Below are 24,790 nucleotides of genomic sequence, written 5' to 3' on the forward strand. Positions count from 1 at the left end.
TGACTCAGAATTACTTTACTCAGGAGAGAAGACCACGACTCAGGGGCTAGCAGTGCCCTGAGGCCCAGTTCTTACAGAGCCTGGACAGCTCCTGGGAGAAAAGAGGCTGCCCCTGTGCCAGAAAGGCCCAAGCCTCGAAGTCTCAGAGGCGTCTACAGGAAGAGCCTCACCCACACTCAGCGCTGGAAGTGCAGGCCTCAGGGGTCCGCTACTGAGTCTTGCAGTCCCCATCACTGCTGTGGGCCGTCTTTACCTTCTTCAGCTCCTTCTGCAGCTCTGACTCAGCTACTAGGACCTCCTTTGGCTTCTGGTACTGTGGATGGAGCCAAGGAGAGGACATGATTCAGTCACATCACCCCTCCCTACACACACACGCGCACACACACACTCTCGCTCTTTCTCTCTCTCTCTCAGGGCCCCTTCTACCCCCTTTATTCAAAGATGAGGAAATTGAGGCCTACAAGGTTGAATGATTTGCTCAAGGTCACATGGCTGGGTAGGGGTAGGCCTCTGGACTGTCTAGAACCCCAGTTCTGTGGATTCCACCCCTCCCCATCACCCTCTATCCTCTTCCAGCTATGATTTTTAAGTCAGGCTCCTCCTGAGCCCTCACCAGCTCACGCCATGCTGAGGCAGCCAGGCCTGTTCTCTAGCAAGCACACCCCAGGAGTAGCTGGGGCTGGAACTGAGGACTCCAGTAGGATGGGAAGTGGGCAGGGGAAGAAGGAGCCTTTCCCTGACATAGTGGCCAAGAAGTCTGAATGACTCTTACGGAGATGACGAGGGTGCAGTTGGCATGAGCAGAGCTCAGCGAGGAATCATCCAGAGGTAGCTGATATCTGTCTAGGTCAGGTATTGCGAACTTCTTGTAGTACCTGTGGGGACACCAAGAGGCCATGAGAACACCCAACAAAGTGACCTCAACAGTTGGGCATCAGGCCCTCTGATGCCAAACTTCTATACAATTCCCCCCACACAGCCAAAGAGGAAGAAGGGAAGCCAGTTAGAACGCCAGTACTTTAGAGCTTAGTGGTCCTGGAAGGAAAAGAATGAAAGGCCTTATGGCCAGTCCAGCAATGGAACAGGGCCAGTCATAATTCCTTGATTAGACCAGGAGGTCTCATATTTCAAGCTCAGTCCTCCCAAAGACATGTGGAAGAAGCCTCCTGGAATACACAATTGGCTCAGGCGAGCCCTACCTCCTCAGCACCCGAAGAAAATGGGATATGTGTGCTAACAAGAAACAGAATAAGGACATCTAGGGCTGTCCTCGAAAGCTGGGGACTGACAGTTGGCACTTACATGGCACTTTACTGAGGACCTCAGCTACCTTTTCCTCTTTTGGGGTCTTTCAAGGCCTTGTTAGCCTGACTCTACTTGTAGGCCGGAGAGGGGAGTACATCCACAAGGAGAAATATCCCTAAGAGAACAAGCCATGTGACTCATCAAGGAAGCTGGATCTCTGGGGCCCTGGATTACTTTGCTGGCCCTGAGACCCCACTCCTCCATTTTCACATACCACACTCGGTCCCCCTCATCGGCAGGTGGCAGTCCAGAGATTGATGATCCCTTTTAGTAAAAAAAACAAAACAACCCTGGGACCTCCCTGGCCGTCCAGTGGTTATACTGCTCGCCTCCGATACAGGGGGCATGGGTTCGATCCCTGGTCAGGGGACTAAGATCCCACATGCCGCGCGGCACAGCCAAAAAACTAAAAAACAAAACAAAACAAAAAACAAACCCAGATAGCAACATCCAACCCATAATGTCTATAATTTGACCTCCTTTGCCAAAGAGGAAACTCAGGTTCAGAGAGGTGAAATATCTCACCTGGCTTCACAGCCAGTTGTCAGTAGAGTCAGGATTAAAGTTCCCTGATCCTAGTCTGGTGCTTATTACACTGGAGCACAAGCAATGGCCTCCTCACCTCTAGCAATAGGACTGTTTGGCATTTTCCTTGGTGGAAGTATGACCTAGGCTCTGGCCAGTGGTTACCAGACCTGTCACCCAGGCATGGCATCACTGCTGCTGCAAGGTTATGTGGGCTGGGCAGGGAAATGCTGCAGACAGGTACAGACAAACTCAAGTGAGGGGCCTGGAGAGCATAGGGCTTTTAATATGTCAGAGGGGCCTGGTCGTTGTGGCAGGTACCCCCAGTCCACTTCAAAAGCCTTGATGCCCTGGGGGCTCAAGAGAGTTGACATCAATGCAGCACTTCTGCCCTGCTCTCCCTGCCCAAATCCCTCAGTTTAGTGAAGGCTCTCAGGGCCCCTATCCTCCAGGTTCCTCACTCCCAGCCAAGGTGCTGGGACCCGTGGCAGGAAAAGAATGTTTACTTAAAGGCTGACAGTTCAAAAGGAGTGGGGGCTGGGGGATCCTAATGGCACCACAAGTTTGCTTTATTTTCCAAACTCTGCCCCAGGGAAAGGTGATCCATCTGCCTACAAACCGGGGTGGAATGTCGGCTTCATCCTCTTCCTAGCCAGCCCAGGCTGAGGGCTCTTTCTGGGGCCTCTGGTCTGGCCAGCAAAGGTGGCAGACACTGATAATAGGGAGGGAGTCAAAGGTTAAACAGCAGAGATTAGATGAACACAAAGGCTTGTTAGGAAGTGTTAACATCTTCCCTGCAAACATACACAAGAAGCAGAACCGGGAGAGAAGCAGCCTGGCACACACAGCTCAGCCGAACCCAGGGGGCCTGTGTAAGGCCTTGCTGCGCAGAACGTGGGGACATCCTTTCTGCCTACCTGGCTGTGTGCCGGGGAGGGGGAACAGGGACACACCTGTGTACTCTCAGAGGGGCACTGTCAAGGCACATTCCCCAGGCAGGGGTAGTAGGACTGGAAAAAGAGTCCCAGGGCTTGGTCTCAACAGCAATGACAAGATCAAAGGGAACTTGAGTTGCATGACTTACCCCAGCTTCCCTGTTCTACTCCCGTCACCTCTCACGAGGTGGGGGGATGGAGGCAGAGTAGGTCTGGAGGCTCAGCTTTGTTATGAGTCCATTCTAATGGACTTAGTTTATCGGCTGAGGTTAAACCACTTTCCTCAGGGGCTCCTGATGGGCAGTCTTCAAGGGGGTATGGGGCATCTGCTTTCTCTCCTCAGGGAGCAGCCCACACTCCCTTATCTCCATCCCTGGCCTTGGGGCTTGCCCTGAGAAGAACCATGCTTCACTTTCTCACCAGCACCTGGACTGGAGAGGGACCCACTGTGCTTCTGGAAAAGCCCAAATGCTCAGCCTCAGGCAGCCCTAGGTAGGCAGCAAACATTTCTTAGGCGTCAACTGTGTCCCAGACCTTGAGCTATGAGCTGGGGATTTAAGGATGAAGAAGAAACAGGCCATATCGCTGCCCAAGGAGACCCTGTGTTTCTGCTGAAAGCTAAGCCTTTATAGTGTGGTGGTTCCTGGACTTTTCACTGATGCACAACAACCCCCATTCTCACCTGCCGCCTTCACTGTCCTTGGTCTCAGCCACACAGTGAAAGGTGACATTTATGAATGCTAAATCTGTGCCAGGCCCTGTTCAACACACATTGAATCCTCAAAACAACCCTCTCAGGTTGGTTGCTTCTGTTATCCTCTTTTACAGAAGAGTAAACTGAGGCACAGGGAAGTTAGGTATCTTGCCCAAGTCATAAAACTGGTAAACGGAGATACCCTTATTACAGTGATAATCCCCCCAATCTCCTGACTGCACCCCCCCCCCCGCCATCGCTCTACATTCTCACCTCAAAGTAACAGACCACCTGGTCTAGGTTCCCTGCGTCTGTCCAAGGATGGGGCAGATATGGGGGGTGGTCTCCCCCAGGACCCAGCCACCCTGCAGGTCTCCTGGGCACTCCCTCTAACACAGAGTGGGCTTCCTTTCTGAATGTAAAAGTGTCCAAAAGATGTACATGGAAGCAAAGGCTCTCAGGAGGACTCCTGGCCCTGTCCTGTGACTCTGGACAGGCCACTTAACTTCCGGGCCTCAGTTTCTTCCTCCAAATTCCTTTCTAAAAATAAAGGACCTGCCCTAGATGAACTTTCAGTCACTGTCACAGGGACCGGAACAGGCCAACTCTGTACCTCTCTCAAAACTGTGCCAAAAGGACAGCGCCTTCACTTTGGCTATTTCAGAAATGATCCACTGCACCCTATCACTCTCTCTCTGCTGTCTCCCCTTCCCAATTCCCAGTCCTTTCCCAACCCATTCTCCCTTTTAGTGAACTGAGAAAGGGCACAAGAGGCCAGGCCTTTAGAGCGAGACTCTGGAGGAGGCTGAAAGTAGAAGCAGGATGGCTGTGGAGTCACATGGGCCACGCCCCACACACCTCCAGTGGGTGCTCTGCACACCTGCACACAGGCTCGGCCAGAGTGGTCGAGAGAAGCCTCTAGCCAGTCTGTCCCTTAGAGAATCAGTCGGCAAATCTCCCCTTCTTTCTTAAACATCAACACTCCAGGTAAACTGGTCACCCCTGCCTACAGTAGCCCCTTGTAGAGAGTCACAGCGCACATTCACATACTAAAGGCACTCAGAAGTCCTACCAAAGTGAGTTTCCTAAACTTATTTGACCACAGAATCCTCTTTTCTAGAGATGCCTATTAACACTCCCACCGTGTTAGTATTACCGATGTCAAATCAGCCAAGCTCTCCTCAGGTTCTAATTTTCAAAGAATTGTTGAGGGCCTGCTTCAGGCTGGGCATGGGGCTGAGTGTTTGTACATATACAATTTCATAATTCCCCAAACAATCTGTGACGTACGTATGAGTATTCTCCTATGATATATGAGGAACCCTTGCCCAAAATGCTACGGGTAATACGTGGCAGAGGCCAGATTCAAGCTGACATCTTCCTACTCCACATCCTAGTTCATTCCACTTATAGCTGCCAGCTTCTAGGCTGAGGCTAAGAACCTTCTTTCTGCACAAACACTCTTATTGGGAATAGATGGTGCCACAATGGGATCCTGGAAAAGCACTTTCTTCCTTCCCTGATTCATCCCTTGCTATTACCTGGGGCCAAGGACATAATACACTGGAATCAATTCCTTCAAGAGAAATGGCCAACCCAGTTATTCAGAGACAAGGCAGGTATAGACAAAGGAACTCTGGCTTTTACTGGTAACCATAATCCAGAATATCAGAATCGGGGCAGGCATGGAACCTCCAGGTGAAGGAAGTCAAATCAGAAAAGCCACAGTGTGATGGAAACTGAAGAGGCCTGGGCACTGAAACCATCACTAACTATCCCTTCAGTAAGTCAGTTCATCATGCTGACTTTATAGATACATAATCATTCATATATAGCACAAGAATAAAAATACATACCCTGGGGCTTCCCTGGTGGTACAGTGGTTGAGAATCTGCCTGCCAATGCAGGGGACACGGGTTCGAGCCCTGGTCTGGGAAGACCCCACATGCCGCGGAGCAACTAGGCCCGTGAGCCACAATTACTGAGCCTGCGCGTCTGGAGCCTGTGCTCCGCAACGAGAGAGGCCGCGATAGTGAGAGGCCCGTGCACCGCGATGGAGAGTGGCCCCCACTTGCCGCAACTAGAGAAAGCCCTCGCACAGAAACGAAGACCCAACACAGCCATAAATAAATAGATAAATAAATAAATAAAATTAAAAAAAACATACCCTGTCCACCACTGGATGGTGTGATGATCAGAAAACAGATTTTTAAAGTATCCTGAAAAAGCTAAACACTGCTCAAAGGAATAGCTATTGAGTTCTGTATATTTAGGGGTAGTAAAGGTATAGGACATCTACTCCAGGTAGAAGATGAAAATGCCACTAGGCTCAGGAAGAGCCTGTTAGGGGTTTAGCAGCCTCTCACCTTCCTCCCAGCAGAGGATCCTGAGGAAGGCTGTGCTGAGCCAGGCTGGGCCACTGAACCTGAGATCTCACTGTAGGCTCTGAGGTGGGCACTCACATACTCCTCTCCCCTCTTTGGGAATCCAATCCCGGCCCTGCTCCCTCTAGGGCACTACTCCCATCCCACCTGGCCTTACCCATCAGTTCAAAAATGTCTCCCCCTGCCTTGGGCGCCGGAGTGGGCCTCTGGTCATGGAGCGCCTGGCCAAGAGCGCCACCTATGGCTGAATACGCACAGGAGATGGGACCCAGAGGATCCGCCTGCAGATGAATTTTTTGGTGAGCTAGCTAGCCTCTCTTTTCTCACTCCCTGGTAATCACATTTCTGCTTGGTATCTGTATTCGACAGTGACCTCTGGGGGACAAAAGGGAGGCAGCAGCCAGCTCCACAAACTGCTGGGCTGCAGATTCAAGTGCTATCAGAAGCACTTTTGTTCCTAGTTTGGACCCAGGGCCTCTTACGCCAGGGAATGTTTGCTGAAGCACGGAGTTTGTTTTCCTAAAGGCAATTTCTCTGTTGTCTGAAATTACTAAATCCCACTTTAGGCACTGACTGCTGTTAATGATGAGAACAATAACAGGAATAAACTGCCTTTTATCTGAGGGCTTCGAAGTGCTTTATAAACGCAAATCCTTATTATTATGACTTTGTATTTATAGACAAGGCCCACTTCAGGGGCTGCTGGCTGCGTGTACAGCAATAATCCTGAAATTAATTCATTCATCTCTACCCCTTCCCCACTCCTTAACCCTGCCAAAGTGAGAGGGTGTGGGGGTCATAGAGGAGGGCAGAACCCAGGGCTGCACCAGGGGAGCCTGAGAGGCACACTGCTTCCCCGTGGGCATCATGGACCTTGAGGGAGATGGGACGGGAGGCTGGCACCACACCACCTGAGAGATGGACAAATAGCTGGGTCTTCCTTACTGCTTGTAAACCAGTGGATGGATGGGGACACCTCTGGCCTAAGCTTAGCACCCCACGAGACATGTTGGGTGGCTTCACAGTCTGTGGACCAGTAACTCATAAAACCTCCCATCTCAATGCCCCAAATCTATTTCATGGGAGTTGGTCCTATTCTGAAATCCCTCTGACTCAGGTCATGACCGAGTCATCACAGGGCTCTTCTCTTCTCCTGTGATCAGTCAGAGCTCCAGAAACCCAAACGAGATCAATGCATTTCCAAGATGATCAGCCCAGAAGCAGCTCTGCCAGGATCAGATCTCCACCTTGGTCACCTTCTGTCCCCTCAACCCCACATTTTGCCTTCCCCTAGCAGACCATGAGAAGAGGAGCAAAAGGAAGTCTAGTACCCCCTTTGAAACATAATGCAAGAGACTTCATGCAAGAGACTTCCAAGAGGCCAAAGCACCGGCTCACTGTCCCTCAGTTCAGGGAGGGATAGGTTTGCTGCTCCCAGACCAGTACTTGAAAGTTCGGTAACTGCCACCTCAGACAGGTGCACCTTCCAGGCCATGGCCCCCTGCCAGCTCCAAAAGTGATGTTACCAGGCCAAGTTCATCATGGACTGGATCCAGCCAGAGGTCAAGGCACAATAACCTTACAGCAGAACCACTTAAGATCACAAGGCAATGGCCAGGTGATTCCCTCATCCTCTCATTCATCCAGCAAATATTTATTGAGCCCCAGTATGTGCCAAGTACTGGGCCAGATACTCATTGTTCAAATTTCCCTGCCCTGGTGGAACTGATTACAATATTCAAGCTGGTCCTGCAGAGAGAAAGCCCTTCAGCTTTTAGCACCTCCTACAGGACTTTAGTGAAGCTCTCCTGCCTCCCTCAGAGCCAGACAGCAGGCTTCTCTGCCCTCTGAGGTGGGGAGCCGTCTGAGCCCTAACCCCAGGTCAAACCGCACCCCCACCTCGCGCATACACAAGCAGGCAGGTGCCCACCATGCCACTTACTTTTTGTTGGTTGTTCTGACGACAACACAGCGCTCCTTCTGGTCCACACAGACACTGTAGACATCCTTAGGGTATGGGAGGTTTCGAATTCGCCACTGGAAACTCATCTTGGTGTCCTTGCGCATGAAGATGGGCTGCAGAAGGCAAAGCCAACTTGAGGACTATTCTTGGAGGGGGGTGGGAAAGGATGGCTCCCCCCTCCACAAAGCTCTATCAAGGGGCACAATGGGAGACCCTCAGCTCTTCCCCACAGCTCCCCTCTGATACTGCCATTGCTGTGACATTCTAGGCCTGGAGCCCTCGCCCTGGGATGACTAAGCCAAAACACTTTGGGTACTCATTGAAGCAAACATTTCTAGAACACTGTGTCCAGGTGGGTACACTGGAGATGAGGAGGTGAACAAGACATGGCGCCTGCCCCCGAAGGCCAGCAGCCCACTCCCCCAGCCTCCCCAAGACACCTGACAGACAGACATACATTGGAATTGCTTTCCGTGATGAGTTCAGGCCCCAGGCTCCCTGCTGCTGGGAGTGCTGGCTCTCCCACCTCAATCTGCCACTGGCCCAAGGCGCCCAGGGCACTCTTCACACGCCATTTCCTCACTGAGGAGAGAAAGAAGCAGTGGGATTATGGGGAAGAAAGGTACTCTGCTTCTTTCTGCTGAATCATCAATATCACATCAGGTAACTGGAACAGGATAAAAGTGGGAGCTACCGGTTTTTACACTGGCTTTATCCATCTGAGCAGGGACCTCACAACCTCTGAAATCTCAGGAGAGTATTTCAATATTAGACAACTTGTAAAGCCCATATCATGGGTGCTCAGACAAAAGGAATTAGAACAAAGCTCTGAAAGGCGCCAAGTGGAGTTCAGAAACCCCCAGGTGTGACTTCATGCAAAGGGAAGACGTGAATGTTAGGAAAAGTGTAGCTACGAGTAACAGGGAAAATGTGGATCCCCAAAAGTGTGAGCTGACATGCATTTTTCCCTCTAAAAATGGGCAGAGGAAAAATGAATTAAGAGGGTGAAAGCTGATAGGCAGATTTGTCTCATGATTCAGAAAGTCCAAATATAGAAATTCACTCATCTCAGGTGTACATGGCTTAAAACAAAAGCCCCGGAGTTGTATTTACAGGAAATTTTAGGCACACACCATATTTTAAATGCATTATTTATAAAAGATCTAATGTACATTTTTTATAGAGTGGAATCATCCTTTTATAATGCAAATAATCATCTCTATTTTACAACCCAGATGTTTGCATAAGATTTTTTTTTTTCAATTAAGCCACATACTTTATGGAAATTCTAAGTGAAAAGACTAATGCAGTAGACACTAACTGAAAGCCCCTGCTGGGATGCTCAGGAACCCCGCTCAGCCCTGTCACAGTGACTACCGTCAGCACACCACGGCCACGGGGGGCTTTCCCGAGCGCGACCCCTCTGTTCCTTCCCTGCCCGCAGCAATGGGGGTCTTCCAGGTGGCAGTCCCAGTGTTGCTCCAGCCCGGAAGCCTTCCTGAAGCTGCTGTGAGGAACCAAACAACTCAGAAAGTGCCTGGCGTCCTGTCGCAGTTGCTCCTTTTTCTGGGCCGGGGGGTGAGAGCTGCAATGCGATTCTCAGGATGGGTTTCTTTGAGACCTTCTGGGCAGCGGTGCCAAACCCAAACACCCTCATGCTCTAAGTAAGGCACACAAGCTGAACACAAAAGTATGCGGCACAATTTGAATTTTCCCTTTAATATGTGCTTTTATAAGGTCTGGTGCGTTCTGCAGTGCGATTTTATTACATCTCAGGGCCAAAAACTCTCCCTAGAAACACATTTCCAAGTTTACAATGAAAATTAATAAGGAAGAGTAAAACTTGGAAATATGCTTTAAAGGCAACTTTTTTCTTTTTCTCACAAATACTTCTTCTCTCTTAAGTGAATGGACTGTGACCAGAAGTATATCCAAATCTATTCATGTAATACTTCACTTAACTGGAAGCCAGCCTTCTGGGCTGCAGTGTTCACAGTTGCAAATTCAGAAGCGACAAATGCCTCTAAGTGGCGGTTTCCTGTGACAAGACCCATGTATCTCACGCTTTATTGTAGGAAAGATCACTCCCAGATTCTCACTCAGACATGTATAAAATGCTATGTGTAGAATAAGGCAGGAAATTAATTTTTTCCCAGGCAAACTGACAACAGCATGACGGGATAGCTCACATCAAGGGCAGCGACAGAACTAAAAAGGATGTGGGACCATTTGGTGTGAGGACAAACAAGCATCCTTAGACCCTGACGGGATCACGATATAATAGAACACAGTCATCACAGAGTTTAAAGGTGGAGGTTCCTTTAGAAAGCATCTAGTCCAGTACCTGTATTTTTCAAATGGGAAACAGCATTTCTTCCCTGCCTGCTCTCCTTCAACCCTTGCCACCACTCTCCAGGGGAGAGTATGAAGAATTACCAAGGCTCAGAGAGATACACTAGGGCTTCCCTGGTGGCGCAGTGGTTGAGAATCTGCCTGCCAATGCAGGGGACATGGGTTCGAGCCCTGGTCTGGAAAGATCCCACATGCCGCGGAGCAACTGGGCCCGTGAGCCACAACTACTGAGCCTGCGCGTCTGGAGCCTGTGCTCTGCAACAAGAGAGGCCGCGGTAGTGAGAGGCCCGCGCACCACGATGAAGAGTGGCCCCCACTTGCTGCAACTAGAGAAAGCCCTCGCACAGAAACGAAGACCCAACACAGCCATAAATAAATAAATAAATAAATAAATAAATAAATAAATAAATAAATAAATAAATAAATAAAAAGAAGGAAAAAAAGAAAGATACACTAACTTGCAAAAACCACAGCTAAAATTCAGGTCTCCTAACTTCAAGACCAGAATTTAAATCATTAGTAAAAGGCTAACTTGTATTCTATAAACATTCAATAAGCATATATGATATTTTAAAAGGTTCACTTAAAAAAAAAAAAGTAGCTCTATTTGTTTTTTGTATTTTAGCATTTAAAGGAAAAGCTTCAATTATTTGAAAATGTATTGATAATTTATGAAAAACACCTAACTATCTGGGGCTGGATAAGTGAGGCGTCCTGTAATCATGGACCCTGTTAAATCATGTGTCCTGAGGCATGATGTCAGTGTGGCCAGGAGAGGCAATTCCGATACCAGGATTTCCTGTCTATTCTTTTATCCATGGAATACTGGGTTTGGAACAGAAACCTTCCCAAGGAGTACCCTAAGGAGGAGGAAAGTCAGCTACTGGTTTCCTTACTGCTGACCTTGAAAGCCACTCAGGTCACAGAAATTTGGACCCTTGGCTGTTTCGCTTTTTTTTTTTTTAACACCTTGGAATTAAGTTCTTTGTTAGAATATGAAGAAAGTCTCCGTATTCATTCCCTTGTGAGATAAGATCCAACAAATGAATCGGTGAAGTCCTTGTTATTTCTCCCATGGACGTGGGCATGAATGCACACATGCAAATACACATTTTGTCTTGTCTTTCTTGTCCTGTCTTTGTTCCTGAACTCAAGGACAGCTCCTGCGGCAACAGAAGACTATTTCCACCTGCTGTCACTCTGATTTGATTATATGTTAAACCCAAACTGGTGTGTGCAAGGCAGCTCCCTGGGACGCTGTCATATCTTCCCGGCTGAGCCAGGGCCAGTCCTTGGAAAGGAGACTTTCAATGACCCTGTAAAGGGTCTGATGGGGAATATATGAAGGAGGCAGCGCCTGGGGCCTTTTTCCTAAATCAGCAGGAAGCAGGCTGATGTCCCAGACTGCTGAAAGGAGGCCCCATCTTTCAGGTGGGCTGGAAAGTGGAGGTCCTAAAGGCCTCTTTCCCCAGAGCTCCAAGCCCTGGCCCACTTCCAATGTGGATAATTACATTCTCCTTTCCTAAATACTCCCTGCAGCTTAAACTGGATGCAGGATTCTTCTTTTCTGCCCTAAAACACTGCAACATTGCTATGTGGCTATTAAACAGCTGCCACGTCCCATCCCTGAGGAGGCTGAAGGGAATCGAGTGGGTCATTTATAAAGCCGGTGAAGTGCTTGGGGATGAAAGTGCTCAATATCCTCCAAATGCAGCCTGGGGTGGTTAGGCTGGCGGTCAAATACCAAAGCAGATTAAGCCGGTAATCCGAATGTAATCGCTGGGGGATGGCCTGCCCTTCAGCCGCTGCCCCCCTGGACATGCTGTGTTCTTCTAGGGCTGGTTTGATGTTCCGATCATTGTTATGGGGCCCTTCAGTTTTTTCCTCTATGAATACACATACAGCATTCACTGTTGGGGGTGGGAATGAATAGCACTGAGAGGGTAGAAAAAAAATATGACACTACTATGCTTATTAACACCGACCGGAAGAGCTCCGACCCAGACAGATGTCCTATTGGTAATTCTCTCTGTAAATTACTTTCTGGGTTTTTCGGACAGAAAACCAGTTTGGCCAATTATCCAATTTGTATAATTAGCTGAGAAAATGAAAGTATTCCCATTTACACCCACAAAAACCCTGTCCATATTTTGCTTCAAAGAATGCACAAATGGAAGTCAGTTCAGGCCCTGGGATTATTTATACTTAAAAATGAAAAAAAAAAACAGTACTTCGCAAGCTGGCGGAGGTGGGGTGGGGTGGTTGGAGATGGGTGAGAAAAGGATCAGCTGTTCAAAGGGCCCAGTGGTTTGAGCGGGGTGTTCCTTGCCGCCCATCTCTGTCCTGCTCCCTCCAGCCCCTACCCGGGTCATTGTGGGGAGAACAAGATTTAGTAAGAAAAGAAAACGGGATTAAATAACCTCAACTCCCAACAGAATGTTCTTGTGGATTAAAGCATGGGTTCTTCATCAGATAGACCTAGGCTTAAATCCTAGCTCTGTAACTAACCAGCTGTGTGATTCTGAGCAAGGTGCTTATCCTCTTGAAGCTTCCATTTTTCCCGACTGTTAAATGAAGACAGCAGTAACCTACCACACTGGGCTGTAATGTGGTTGGTTCGTGTAAACCACTTAGCATGGCACCCAATAAAAGTTACGGCATTGCTATCATTAGGTAAACTTTAGTCAGACAACATTCTCCTATGAACCTCCATTTCTACTTTTAAGAAAAAGGAGTTTGGAGGCCACTGTCTATTCTCCACCTGCCAAGAGGGAAAATGACAAGTTCATGTGGGATGCTACAAATGAAGGGACCTGGACTTTTTTTCATTTTAATTTCATGTCCAAGCACAACTAAGAGGCCTTGGGTTTCATTTGTTTGTTTGTTTTTACAGCCACAGCCCCGACAGCTGTATTATTTGCTCTGTGTGGAGAAGAGAGGTGACGCTGGGGGCTGGGGGAGAAGAGCTGCCGCTAGTCCCCGGCCTGGTGATGGTGGTGGTCAGCCCACGTGACCTCTGTTTTCATAAGCTCACCCCTGTTAGGCATTCCAAGGCTGTCACCCGCTGGGAGCGCTATAAATTACAATGGTTTGTGAGGATATTACTACTGTATTGGTTTCCACCAAATCAGTGTCATATGCTAAACACATCAAGATTTTTAATAGCACCAGACTAAACCAATTGGGACTGGAACCCAAGCAGCTCATAATAAGGAGGGATCAACACTTCACTCTGCGGCTGAACATGCACAGGACACATATTTTAAGACTGGAGACTAAGAGAATGCAAACCAGTGTAATCCGTGTTGTCGGTTCTAGACATTTATGAGCTGTCAGAAAAAGGGAAAAAGAAATTCCCTCGCCAATACTACCTGTCGATCAGGCCCAGGAAGAAATTAAAGTCAAGAATAATGACAAGAAAATAACCCAGCCCATGATTCCATCATTGGTCTTAGCATTTCAGGTGAAATTTAATAAAGAGACCAACTCCCACTGCTGACAGCCTCAGGCTCTGGGTCAAAGAACCAGCCACCTAGCTCTGGGAAGTCGGTTAATGCTGATGTGCATACCTGAGAACAGAGAATGAACAAATCAAATAATTTCCAGAAATCTGAGCTACGGCCCCTATTCATGAGCATATTCTTAGAGGAAAAGGGCTGCAGGAATGAAAGTGACAATGCTGCAAAATCACCATTTCTACCTCCTACTCCCTTTGATTCAGACCTTCTCCAAATTGAGGGACATATTTAATAGAGCCACTTCTGAGGCAAGGTCAAAAGCTGTGCCTCTGATTCTTGTTTGTTCCCGATGTGGCTTCAGAAAACAAAACAAAAAAATAGGCAAAAAAACTGCAGGGGAAGCCTGCCCTTACCACTACTCAGCCTTCAAGGCTTACTTCCAATTCCACCTTCTCTGTAAAGCTTTTTCCCAATGGTTTCTTTACATGCCCATTCCCACCTTAGAAGAATTACTCACTCTCTCATTTGTCTGGGGGTGGAGTGAGGTTTACTGGTCAAGCAGACGCCCACTCCATCTCTGGTGTCCAGCCCTGACCTCAGATTATTTTCAGGAACAATCTTGCCTCAAGGGCTTCAGTCTCCCTGAGCTTCCACATGCGGTGCTGGGATCCTCCCTGAAGCCTCAGCTATGCGTGTTTACCTCTGCTTAGGTCACCGCAAGTGTTCCTAAGGGCCCGCTGGGGGCCCCGTCACTTACCAAGTAGGTCACTTGTCTTCTCATCATATTCTTCGGCCATTTCCTTCCCATCTGGGAACAAATAGTGCACCTTCCTTCTCCCTAGGCACAAAACAGAGAGTGCCTTACCTCTGAGCCTCCTCTTGCCTTGGGACTTGCAGGTCAAGAGATCTACCTGGGGGCTTCCCTAGTGGCGCAGTGGTTGAGAATCTGCCTGCCAATGCAGGGGACACGGGTTCGAGCCCTGGTCTGGGAAGATCCCACATGCCGCGGAGCAACTGGGCCCGTGAGCCACAACTACTGAGCCTGCGCGTCTGGAGCCTGTGCTCCGCAACAGGAGAGGCCGCGATAGTGAGAGGCCCGCGCACCGCGATGAAGAGTGGCCCCCACTTGCTGCAACTAGAGAAAGCCCTCACAAAGAAACGAAGACCCAACACAGCCAAAAATAAAATAAATAAATAAATAAATAAATAAATTAAAAAAAAAAAAAAAAGAGATCTACCTGGGAAACACTAACAGCCTTGGGCATGTTAAAAAACCTTCCCAGAGCCTCCCACGAACTCCTTGCCAACCATCGCCCACCACTACTTTAGGACATGTCCTGGGACTCATTTCCTTTCTAAGCTTTCTCTGAACATGTCTTTACTCTGCTGATTCTTCTACCAGAAATAGCTCCAAACTTCTTCCCAACTGCTGAACTCCTCCTTGCCCTTCAAAATCCAGCTCAAATGTCACTTCCACTGTGCAATCTTCCTAAACTATCACCCCTAACCACCTTGGTAAAATTCATCACTTGTTTGTTTATGCCTCCCTGGTGCTTTATTCATATCCACAGTGGAGCATTTATCACATACTATGCTTTTAAAAGCATCTGTTTCAGAATGATATCATATTTATCTTTCTCTCCCCAGTTCCTAAAACCAAGCCTATGTGCTCAGGATATTGAACTGGGTTTCCCGACCAAGGCCTCCCTCCAGCCGTGCCCTCGCTCTGCCTTCTTCTGTACATGTCTAGGCCATCCCTATCACACAGCCACACGATGTTAGTCCCCGTGTGTTTTCCTTACAGCATTTACCTTGGTATGATTTTACATGTATTTGTATGATTTTTGGATTATTGCCTGTCTCTTCTACTAAGGTAAGAGGGTTTTTATCCCCCCTACCTATGGTTTCCCTATCACTTAGTATAGTATTTGGCATATTTTAGGAGCTCAACTAAATACTGATTGAGAGAGTGAATGAACATTGCTTCATCTTTCATTGAAAGAACAGGAGAACCCAATGGCGTCTCTTAGACCAGCTCTTCCACCTATGTAATATAATACTAAGCATTTTCTTAAAAGTGGCTATATAATTTCCCCTATATTTACACATAGGTAAGTAGATATAGGTAGGCTCCTCAGTGAGACTAATAACAGTACCAATGCCCAGTAGACAGGTACCTAACGTATGCTTGATGAATAGAGCCCCAAGGCCCTTAACCAGCTAAAGGAGTCACTAGCCAAAACTTGCAACTGTTATCTGATCTACCAAGCCTTTTCACTGTCCATTCACTCCTCTGAGACATAGTTCCCTTGAGTCATTCCGAATTTGTATTCTGGGGAAACTCACCCCCAAATTTGCAGGGCCTCTCAGTAGGCCCCTAGGTTACACCACCTTTACTCATTTGTTTGGCTCATAGAGCTGTAAGAGGTTGTCCTATCAGGAGTGGGGTATAAGGTGCTCCCTGTGAGTAGCTGAGGGTGTCTGGCCTGACTCTCTTCTCCCCTGGAGTCCAGTCTTAAGTGCAGGCAGGATGCAGTGCTTACTATGGGCCAGGCACTTTACATGTTTTATTGCATTTATTCTCACAATAATCCTATGTGCCTCCAGTACTTGTATTTCACAAGTTAGGAAAATTGAGGATTAAAGGTCATGTAACTTGTCCAAGGTCATAAAGCTAGGAAATGACAGCCCAGACTTAAACTCACTTGAGGCCAAAGTTGATCCTGTAATAACCATACTAGTATATCTATATGGCTTTAAGGTTATAAGGATGAACAATGTTCCAAGGGTTTATTGTTCATGTTTCTAGTGAATTACCTGTTTAGGCCTTAGCCTATTTTATTTGGGTATTCATCTTTTTCTTACTAATCTGATTGAACTTTGTATATATTAAGCACGTGTCATATATGTTGCAAATGTTCTCAGTTTTAATTGCCCTTTAACTTTGTTTAACGTGGGTTTTCCCAAACAAGTGTTTAATTTTTATATAGTCAATTGCTTTTTCCTTTGTGGTTATAATCCAGAAGTTGTGCTTAGAATATCCTCCTGTACCCAAGATCATATAATATTTATCTATACTTCATTCTAATACATATTTATTCTATGTGTACATATGTATCTGAATATAAAAAATCTTAAGTTTATTACTATGATATTTTGGTGAAAGAAAAAAATATATGAGTTTGTATGCATGGAAAAAATATGAAAGTTTCGGTATGAAAATGTCAATTGTGGTTATCTCTGCATGGTAGGATTACCAGTGACTTGTTTATTAATTTTTCTTACTTCCACAGTGAACATAAATTATTTATGAAGAAGTGTATTGGGTTCTCATTAGCAACAGAAGTGATTCTTGGCGGGAAGTTAGTAGCATCCTACACCCACTCACATACACATTAGGAGGGTAAATCTACAGGAGAGGTTTGACAAGGCATATACACACATTTGGCTTTTTTTGTTTGTTTTCTTTCTTTTGGTTTTGGTTTGGTGGGGGGACTAACAATGTTGTTTTGTGATGTTACTCACAAAAAAACTTAACGAAGTCCTGACTGATGAAATATTTGTTTAACACTGTCCTTTGACCAAAGGAAGTGAAAGCAGGGACTAGAATAGATATTTTGTACACCCATGTTCACAGCAGTAATTATTCACAATAAAAAAAGTGGAAGCAACCCAAGTGTCCATCGACACACTGGTGGATAAACAAAATATGGTATATACATACAATGGAAGAATGTTATTCAGACCTTAAAAAGGGAGGAAATCAAAATTTCCTCAAGCGACATGCGACATTTCCTCATTTCCACATGCGACAACATGGATGAACTTTGAAGACATTATGCTAAGTGAAATAAGCCAGTCACAAAAGAACAAATATTGTATACTCCACTTATATGGGGTTCCTGTTGTAATCAAATTCATAAAGACAGAAAGTAGAATGGTGATTACCAGGGGCTGAGGATAAGGAGACTGGGGAGTTAGTGTTTAATGAGTATAGAGTTTCAGCTGAAGATGAAAACGTTTTGGAGATGGATGGTGGTGATGGTGGCAGAACAATGTGAATGTACTTAATGCCACAAAACTGTACACTTAAAAAAGGCTAAAATGGTAAATTTATGTTATGTACGTCTTACAATAAAAACAAAACCCACTGTCCGATGAGATAATGTTCAGAATCTTTGGTTTGGCATAGGAGATCTATCACAACATACCTCAATTTATCTGCAATCCCTCTTCATTTTCCACCATTTCCCCTCATCGCTTGAGAAAAGCGTCCTTTTATTCACTATTGCATCCTAGCACCTAGTACCTGACACAGTGTAGGGAGATATGACTGGGTGAATGCTTCAGCCTCACTAAATGTTTTGTTATGCCCCTAGTAATCAGCCATATACTTTCACACCTCTGTGCCTTTACACGTGAGTCATTCTTCCTGGAATAACTATCCCCTCTTCTCCACTTAGCAAACACCTATTCATCCTTTAGGACCCATAAACATCACCTCTTCTGTCAGGTCCTCCTTCAAAGAGATAATCATTTTCACCTCTGTGCTCTCATAGCATTTTATAGAAGAGTCCAACCTCTATTTAACACACACGCTTTTGTTTATTTACATTTTTTTCCTGACCACTATGTGAACTCCTGGGACATGTCTTTTTCTTTCTATCTGCTCTAGCACACAACCTGACACACAGTAAAAATCATCCCTAAATACTGCATGAATAAATGAGCAAATGACCAGCTGACCTCAATTTCCCCGCTTTCTTGACTGGCCTCTGCCTGTGGATGTCAGTCCCTGCTGGTTTCCTGAAAGCTACAGGAATTCAGACCGAATTCATTCTGGCTGCCAAGTGAGTCCAGGAAGGGACCCTGAAGCACTGGCCAGTCCTAGGGTGGAAGAAAGTCAGAACTCCATCCATACCTCTGTGCCCACCTCTTCCAGGACCAGCACAAGGTGGGGGTAGGGGGTTGCTTTGTCTCCTCTAAAGACCCAGGGAACATTTAGAGGTTCACTTACAAACATAACATTACAGCTGGAAAGGACCTCAGAGACAACACAGGGAATCCATCCACCTCATTTTACAGATGAGGAAAATGACGTTCAAACAAGTAAAGAGGCCGACTGGGGAGCCCACGGTAAATTAAAGGCAGAGTCGTTAACTAGAGCCCAGGTGTCCTGCCTCTCTATGATACCAGGCTGCTTTCAGCAACAGAACCTCCAGACTGAGGTTCATGGGATCCCAGGTCAAGATCCAGTTGTACCACTGACTGACTGGGGGAGCTGGGGCCGATCTAAAATCCTGGATTTCAGTTTCCTCTTCTGTAAAATGGGGTCAAAACTAACCACCTCTCGGGACAGCGGTGAGGAGCAAATAACAGTGAACGTGAAAAGAATTATTATTTATTAGTAACAGCACTCAGAGCGGAGTGAGGTGGTGTCCAGGAAACTAGGGTGTCCAGAGACGTGTGTTCCAGTCACCTCATCTCTCTGGGCCTCAGTTTCCTCATCTGCAAATGCAGTAACGGCCCTAGGGGGAGGCCGCGACCTCCCAGCCCTGCCGTCCTGGACTGAGGCCCTTCCCGGAGGCGCCAGAGCGGAGGGCCGGACCCTGGGGGAAAGGACGAGGGTGCTCGCGGGGTGCCTCAAGTTACCGTCCTGCAGCAGCGCCGTCTTCTCTGCCGCCCGCAGACTCTCCAGCCAACCCGTCACCGCCATCTTCCCTCAGCCCAGCCGCGTGCCCGGCCGCTGCCATGGCAACCGTTCCGCCTAGGGTCACTTCCGGACGACCCGGAAGATGTTCTGGACATTTGCTTGTTCCCACCCCGCAACCCCTCAAGCCCTTCGTCTGCTCTCATTGGCTGCTCTGGTAAGTAATTTACTCCTGCCCACCGCCGGTGACCCGTCCGGCCTGAAGTTGACCCCATCCGGCACCGAACCTGGGGAGTGGGGAGGAGCCCTCAGGGCAGGATCCAGACCGTCCAGCCCTCGCCTGGCCCCCAGCTGGGAGTCCCTGGCGCGCGCCAGCTGCGTACGCGGCGGGTGCCTCACACCTGCCAGCGTCTTCTTCACCCCCAGCTGTGAGGCCGAGACTCCCCCAATCCGGGAAGGCGCCCCACACCTGCTGCAGTCGTGCATCTCCCTGCAGCTGCGGGCCTGCGCGCCCCCCGTGCTGAGAGGTCCGAGACCAGGGCAGGTGCAGGGCGTTCCCCCACCCCGCCTCCTAACCTCCACCTGCCATCCCCCACCCCGGTTTTCCTCTGCGGGTGTGTGATGGGGGTAGAGAAAGATTATATACAGGTCCCCCCAAGTCCCCACTCATTTTGGGAGGCCAAGTCCTTCCTAAAGATGGAGCTCCATTCCTAGCCTGGCATCTCGTTTTGGTAAAGCCTTTTGGAAGTGGGATGCAGCAGGAGCAGACACTGCACACTTAATCTTCAGAGCACCTCCCTGAGGAATGATATCGTTTGGTACCCATCAAAAGTTCCCCCAATAGTTCCACTCTTCCCCTTATTTTCCCCAGTACTCTGACTTTGAAAGTGGTGAGTGTAGAGCTAGGCTAAACCACCCAAGTTCAGTTGGGTTTTGGGAGACTCCTGGGAACTTGGCTACTGTCCCCAAGGCCTGGTCAGTAGAGACCCCACCTTCATAGTCAAAGGGGTTGGGGGGCCTCAGTTCTGGGTTTCCACATGACAGCTGCCCTGATCAACCCTCCAACAGAAAGGCCAGGCTCCAGCCATACCTCAATGGACCCCAGGGGCATCTTGAAGGCATTTCCCAAGAGGAAGAAAATTCATACCAATCCATCATCAAAAGCACTTGCAAAGATTCCCAAGAGGGAAGACGGAGAAGAAGCAGGAGGTGAGCGGACCCAGCCTCAGAACCCTCATGTGTTTGAGCCTGAGGCTTCTTACATCATTCATGCCCAGAATCAGATATTGCAGTTGACTCTGCCCGCCCAGAGCCTGCAGGTTTGTTTTTACCTGCCTTGTCCTAGGCTTGGTCCCCAGTCTTTGACAGGCGACTTGCTGTTTTATCTTCTACCCCACCCTGAGACCTCCATAAATCAGAAAATACTCCCTGGCCCCTAAGGAAATGACTGGTAGAATCCTTTGCTCTCTAGGAGGTTGCCTGCTGCTGCAGGGAGGGAATCCTTCTCAGGTCCCCAGACTTATATTTTGCAGCCAAATTGACAAATAGATGGCAAAAGCTTACATGGTGGGCTGGGTTGGGGGAGGTGAATCTATTAGACTGTGAGGCTTATAGTGGCAAAACATGTGCTTTGTGCCTGATAATAAGTGTCTACTAATATGTGTTGAAAGAATGAATGATCAAATGAAGTGATTTACAGGGTAACTACAAGGTGCCAAACACTGTTCTAGGTTATATCAGGGAACAGGACGTATCAGAATCCTTGCGCCTTACATCAAGTGATGGCCCACAGGAAATTAACTGTATGCCTGTGGTGGAATCCCCAGAAGGCAGGCTGTCTGGGTGGAGGAAAACGAGTGGGGGGAGGGGACTGTGAAGGGTTCATTGGGATCATGTCTGAAAGTATGACAGTAGGCATCTGGATGTCCCCTCCACAGAGTGGCTGAGCTCCGTGCGGGCGCATGTTGTACCCACTGGCATTGGGCGAGCCCGGGCAGAACTCTTTGAGAAGCAGATTGTCCAGCATGGTGGCCAGATATGCCCTGCCCAGGCCCCAGGGGTCACTCACATTGTGGTGGATGAAGGCATGGACTGTGAGCGAGCCCTCCGCCTCCTTAGACTGCCCTGGCTGCCCCCAGGTGCTCAGCTGGTGAAGTCAGCCTGGCTGAGCTCGTGCCTACAGGAGAGAAGCCTCGTGGACACAGCAGGATTCAGCATCTTCATCCCCAAGAGGTAGGCTGGTCCTAGTCTTTCCTCAGATGTTTTCTTGAGCTGTTAAACTCTCATCGTCTTAATTGGACACATTAAAAAAACCCGATTTCAGGGCTTCCCTGGTGGCGCAGTGGTTAACAATCCGCCTGCCAATGCAGGGGACACGGGTTCGATCCCTGGTCCAGGAGGATCCCACATGCCGCGGAGCAACTAAGCCCGTGCACCACAACAACTGAGCCTGCACTCTAGAGCCCACCCATGAGCCACAACTGCTGAGCCCGCGAGCCACAACTACTGAGCCTGCATGCCACAGCTACTGAGCCCGTGCGCCTAGAGCCCGTGCTCCGCAACAAGAGAAGCCACCGCAATGAGAAGCCCGCGCACCACAATGAAGAGCAGCCCCCGCTCGCCGCAACTAGAGAAAGCCCGCACGCAACAAAGACCCAACGCAGCCAAAAATAAACAAACAAATAAAAAAAAAAAAACCCACGATTTCAGAGTAGAGAAGGATTGGGAACAGAGGTAGCGTGAGCCTTTGGTGTCTTAACCTCCCATCACCATCCTGCAGGTACCTGGATCAAGCACAGCTCAGCAAGGCAGACCAAGACTCTTCTACTCCTCCTGGAGCTAGTGAGGCTCAGCTCAGGACAACCCTCTCTCCTTCCCCTCCTCCCACCAGACCTGTATCTCCTTCCTGGAGGGCAGAGGAAGTCACAAGCCTCCAAGCACAGGTGAGGAGCCTCCCAGGCCCCACAGCTCTCTTCTCCTGGGAACTAGATCACAGAAACAGGGAGAGCCTGGTGGTTGTTCAGAATGTCCCAGGCTCCTGAGAGAGGAGGGCTCTCTTTACTGTGAAGCCATTTAACTCTTCCCAACACTCATCACTACTGCATTTGCCCAGGCCATATCCACCACATATCACTGGGGATCCTAGGGCTGGGCCCTAGGGGAAGCCACGTGGAACCCAAATCTGCTGCAGAAGACCCAGCATCCTTCTTGGGTCTGACTAGGAAACTCAGCCCCCACCTCTGAGGAGCCCTCCTCATGGGGGGCATGAACTTAGTGTCTCTTCTCCTTCCCTATGTCCAGCCCGGCTCTGGTGGTGAAACCAGTGATGGCGAAGAGACCCAGGTTAGCACAGCTGATCTGGAAGCCCTGATCAGCGGCCGCTACCCAACCCCTCTTGAGGGAGATGGTGAGCCTAGCCCAGCCCCTGAGGGCCTGGATAAGTGGGTCTGTGCACAGCCTTCGAGCCAGAAGGCGACCAACCACAACCACCACATCACAGAGAAGCTGGAAGTGCTGGCCAAAGCCTACACTGTTCAGGGGGACAAGTGGAGGGCCCTGGGCTATGCCAAGGCCATTAATGCCCTCAAGAGCTTCCACAAGCCTGTCACCTCCTACCAGGTACCTGGGGGTCAGGGGAGGGTATGTGGGGGTTTGGGGGGGGTCTTCTCTTTACTGGCCAGAGGTCGGTGGAAGCACCAGTCACAAGTGGTGATCAGGTGGAGTGATTAAGATTCTCTGATGTTTGGGACTTGCACAAAAGAAAAAAAAAAATGGGGAGATTAATGAAAGCGGCTTGTCAAAATCTTGATAATTATAAAAGCTGGGTGATGGGTACTTGGGGTCCAGTATACTGTTCTCTCTACTTAGGAATTTTTTCCATAATAAAAAGTTTTTTAAAAGTTCAGGCTCTGAAGGTCAACAGACCAGAGTCTGAATTCTGGTTCCCATCATTCACTAACTGTAACTTGCCTAAAGCAAGTTTCTTAAACCCTCTGAGCACCTGTTTCCTCAAAAGTAAAAAGGGACTTAGTAACAGACACAGTATTCCCATGAGGACTTAATGAGATGACCCCTGTAATGCAGGACCTGACGCAGGGTAAAGCCGCATAAACGTTAGCTCCACTGTTACGATGGCAGTGGTGACTGGTATCGTCATTGCTGCCTTTCCTCTGCTTCCTGTGCTGATCTCCATCCCTCTGGGGACCAGCAGATAAGTTTCCCAGCCCATTCCATCCAAACTTCTCATCTTCAACTCTGCCCAAGCTTTATACAGCTATCAGTTGCCCACCGGCCATACTGGCTTTTACTCAGACATCTGCTAAAGGAGTCAGTTTCCTTCCTGCCTCTGCCTCCCCTTCCTCTAGGAGGCCTTCAGTATCCCGGGAATTGGAAAGCGGATGGCTGAGAAGATTGTAGAGATCCTGGAGAGTGGGCATCTGCGGAAGCTGGACCACATCAGTGAAAGCGTGCCTGTCTTAGAGCTCTTCTCCAACATCTGGGGAGCTGGAACCAAGACTGCCCAGATGTGGTACCACCAGGTCACACCCTGTCCCAGCCCCCACTTCAGTTTTACTATATCTTAGAGCTCCTGTCCCACAGTCCTGTTACCCTGTGCTTTGATGAGAATGAACCCAGACTATAGAGAGACCACTTCTCAAAGGGACCAGGGCCCATGCAGATCCCTCTCTTGGCTCTCAGAACTGCCCTGTTGCTTGGTATCGTTGAGGCTTAATCTGTGGTGTAGGCAGAGACAAGAAGTATACTTCTCTGTCCCCCAGACCAGCAAGGGCCTTCCTGAGGAGACCAGGCCTCTGGGCTGAGTATCCAGAACAGTGGTTCCCAAACCCAGCCATGCCCAGAATCACCCCCAGATCGATGGAGTCATGAACCAGTGTTTTAGGATTGTGGTAGGGCTGGACTGAGGTGTGTCTTCCATGCCCCCTGCATTTCCCAAGTCCCACTGATTACAGACCCAACCGCTCCTGGGGTTGGTCCTGCCTCAGGCTTTCCTTGGAGTCTGGGGGTGATGGAAGCCTTGTGTGTGTGCTTATTCACTGTCTCTTCATTGGTCCTGGATCCTCATAGCCTTCCCATCTGGCTTTTTTTTCAGGGTTTCCGGAGCCTAGAAGACATCCGAAACCAGGCCTCTCTGACTACCCAGCAGGCCATTGGCCTGAAGCATTACGATGACTTCCTGGACCGCATGCCCAGGGAGGAGGCTGCAGAGATTGAGCAGACAGTAAGCAGGTGTCCCAGACCAGCAAGGAGAGCCAGGTCCTACTATAACGTCAGGGCCTGGCTCAAAGCCAAGAACTCGTGATCCCTCAGCAGGGGAGCCCAGCAGGCAGAGGAAGCTATGGGGGGCCAGAGATTGGGACTAGTGGGGAAAGAGCAATTGGCTTCGGTAGGGAAGGGCTGCAACACTAGCTCTCTGCGGTAGGGTTCTCAGTATCGGGCAGAGTTAGCACGGGCTTACGTGCTAGAATGGTGTTAGGACTGGGTTAATGTTAGGGCTAGATTAGAG

The 24,790-nt window shown here is 48.7% G+C and overlaps 3 protein-coding genes across 8 annotated transcripts in view; 2 read left to right on the plus strand and 1 right to left on the minus strand.

Annotated features, from left to right (window-relative positions):
- FBXW4 (F-box and WD repeat domain containing 4) overlaps nucleotides 1-14,845 on the plus strand; it is a 101,325-nt gene extending 86,480 nt beyond the window's left edge. For 2 of the 3 annotated variants that reach the window (XM_082425179.1, XM_082425181.1), the window contains one exon: nucleotides 14,579-14,845. Coding sequence is in view for 2 of the 3 variants with exons in the window: in XM_082425181.1 (XP_082281307.1) it covers nucleotides 14,579-14,642 (64 nt within the window). In the remaining variant the exon portion in view is untranslated. Of the gene's footprint in view, nucleotides 1-10,311; nucleotides 11,282-14,578 lie in introns of those variants that run through there. The other variant, XM_082425180.1, reaches the window with a different exon arrangement.
- Nucleotides 1-19,409, minus strand: DPCD (deleted in primary ciliary dyskinesia homolog (mouse)). 2 transcript variants are annotated; one of them, XM_082425406.1, is made up of 6 exons: nucleotides 19,269-19,402; nucleotides 14,374-14,454; nucleotides 8,264-8,388; nucleotides 7,786-7,919; nucleotides 773-875; nucleotides 1-313 (listed from the first exon to the last, which is right to left on the minus strand). In XM_082425406.1, exons 1-6 carry the CDS (start codon nucleotides 19,330-19,332, stop codon nucleotides 209-211), a joined length of 612 nt encoding a protein of 203 aa, XP_082281532.1. In that variant the 5' UTR covers nucleotides 19,333-19,402; the 3' UTR covers nucleotides 1-208. The 2 variants fall into 2 exon arrangements, with proteins under 2 accessions (XP_082281532.1, XP_082281533.1); XM_082425407.1 differs by lacking the exon at nucleotides 14,374-14,454 and having other exon boundaries at nucleotides 19,269-19,409.
- Nucleotides 19,355-24,790, plus strand: part of POLL (DNA polymerase lambda) — an 8,716-nt gene continuing 3,280 nt past the window's right edge. Inside the window, exons 1-7 of one of the 3 annotated variants that reach the window (XM_082425272.1) lie at nucleotides 19,355-19,483; nucleotides 20,335-20,475; nucleotides 21,204-21,498; nucleotides 22,046-22,208; nucleotides 22,567-22,884; nucleotides 23,631-23,804; nucleotides 24,377-24,505. In XM_082425272.1, coding sequence (XP_082281398.1) covers nucleotides 20,361-20,475; nucleotides 21,204-21,498; nucleotides 22,046-22,208; nucleotides 22,567-22,884; nucleotides 23,631-23,804; nucleotides 24,377-24,505 — 1,194 coding nt within the window. In that variant the 5' untranslated portion in view covers nucleotides 19,355-19,483; nucleotides 20,335-20,360. The other 2 variants (XM_082425271.1, XM_082425270.1) reach the window with 2 other exon arrangements.

The sequence above is a fragment of the Balaenoptera physalus genome (assembly GCF_965194825.1).
Source record: "Balaenoptera physalus genome assembly, chromosome: 14".
NCBI classification, from domain to species: domain Eukaryota; kingdom Metazoa; phylum Chordata; class Mammalia; order Artiodactyla; family Balaenopteridae; genus Balaenoptera; species Balaenoptera physalus.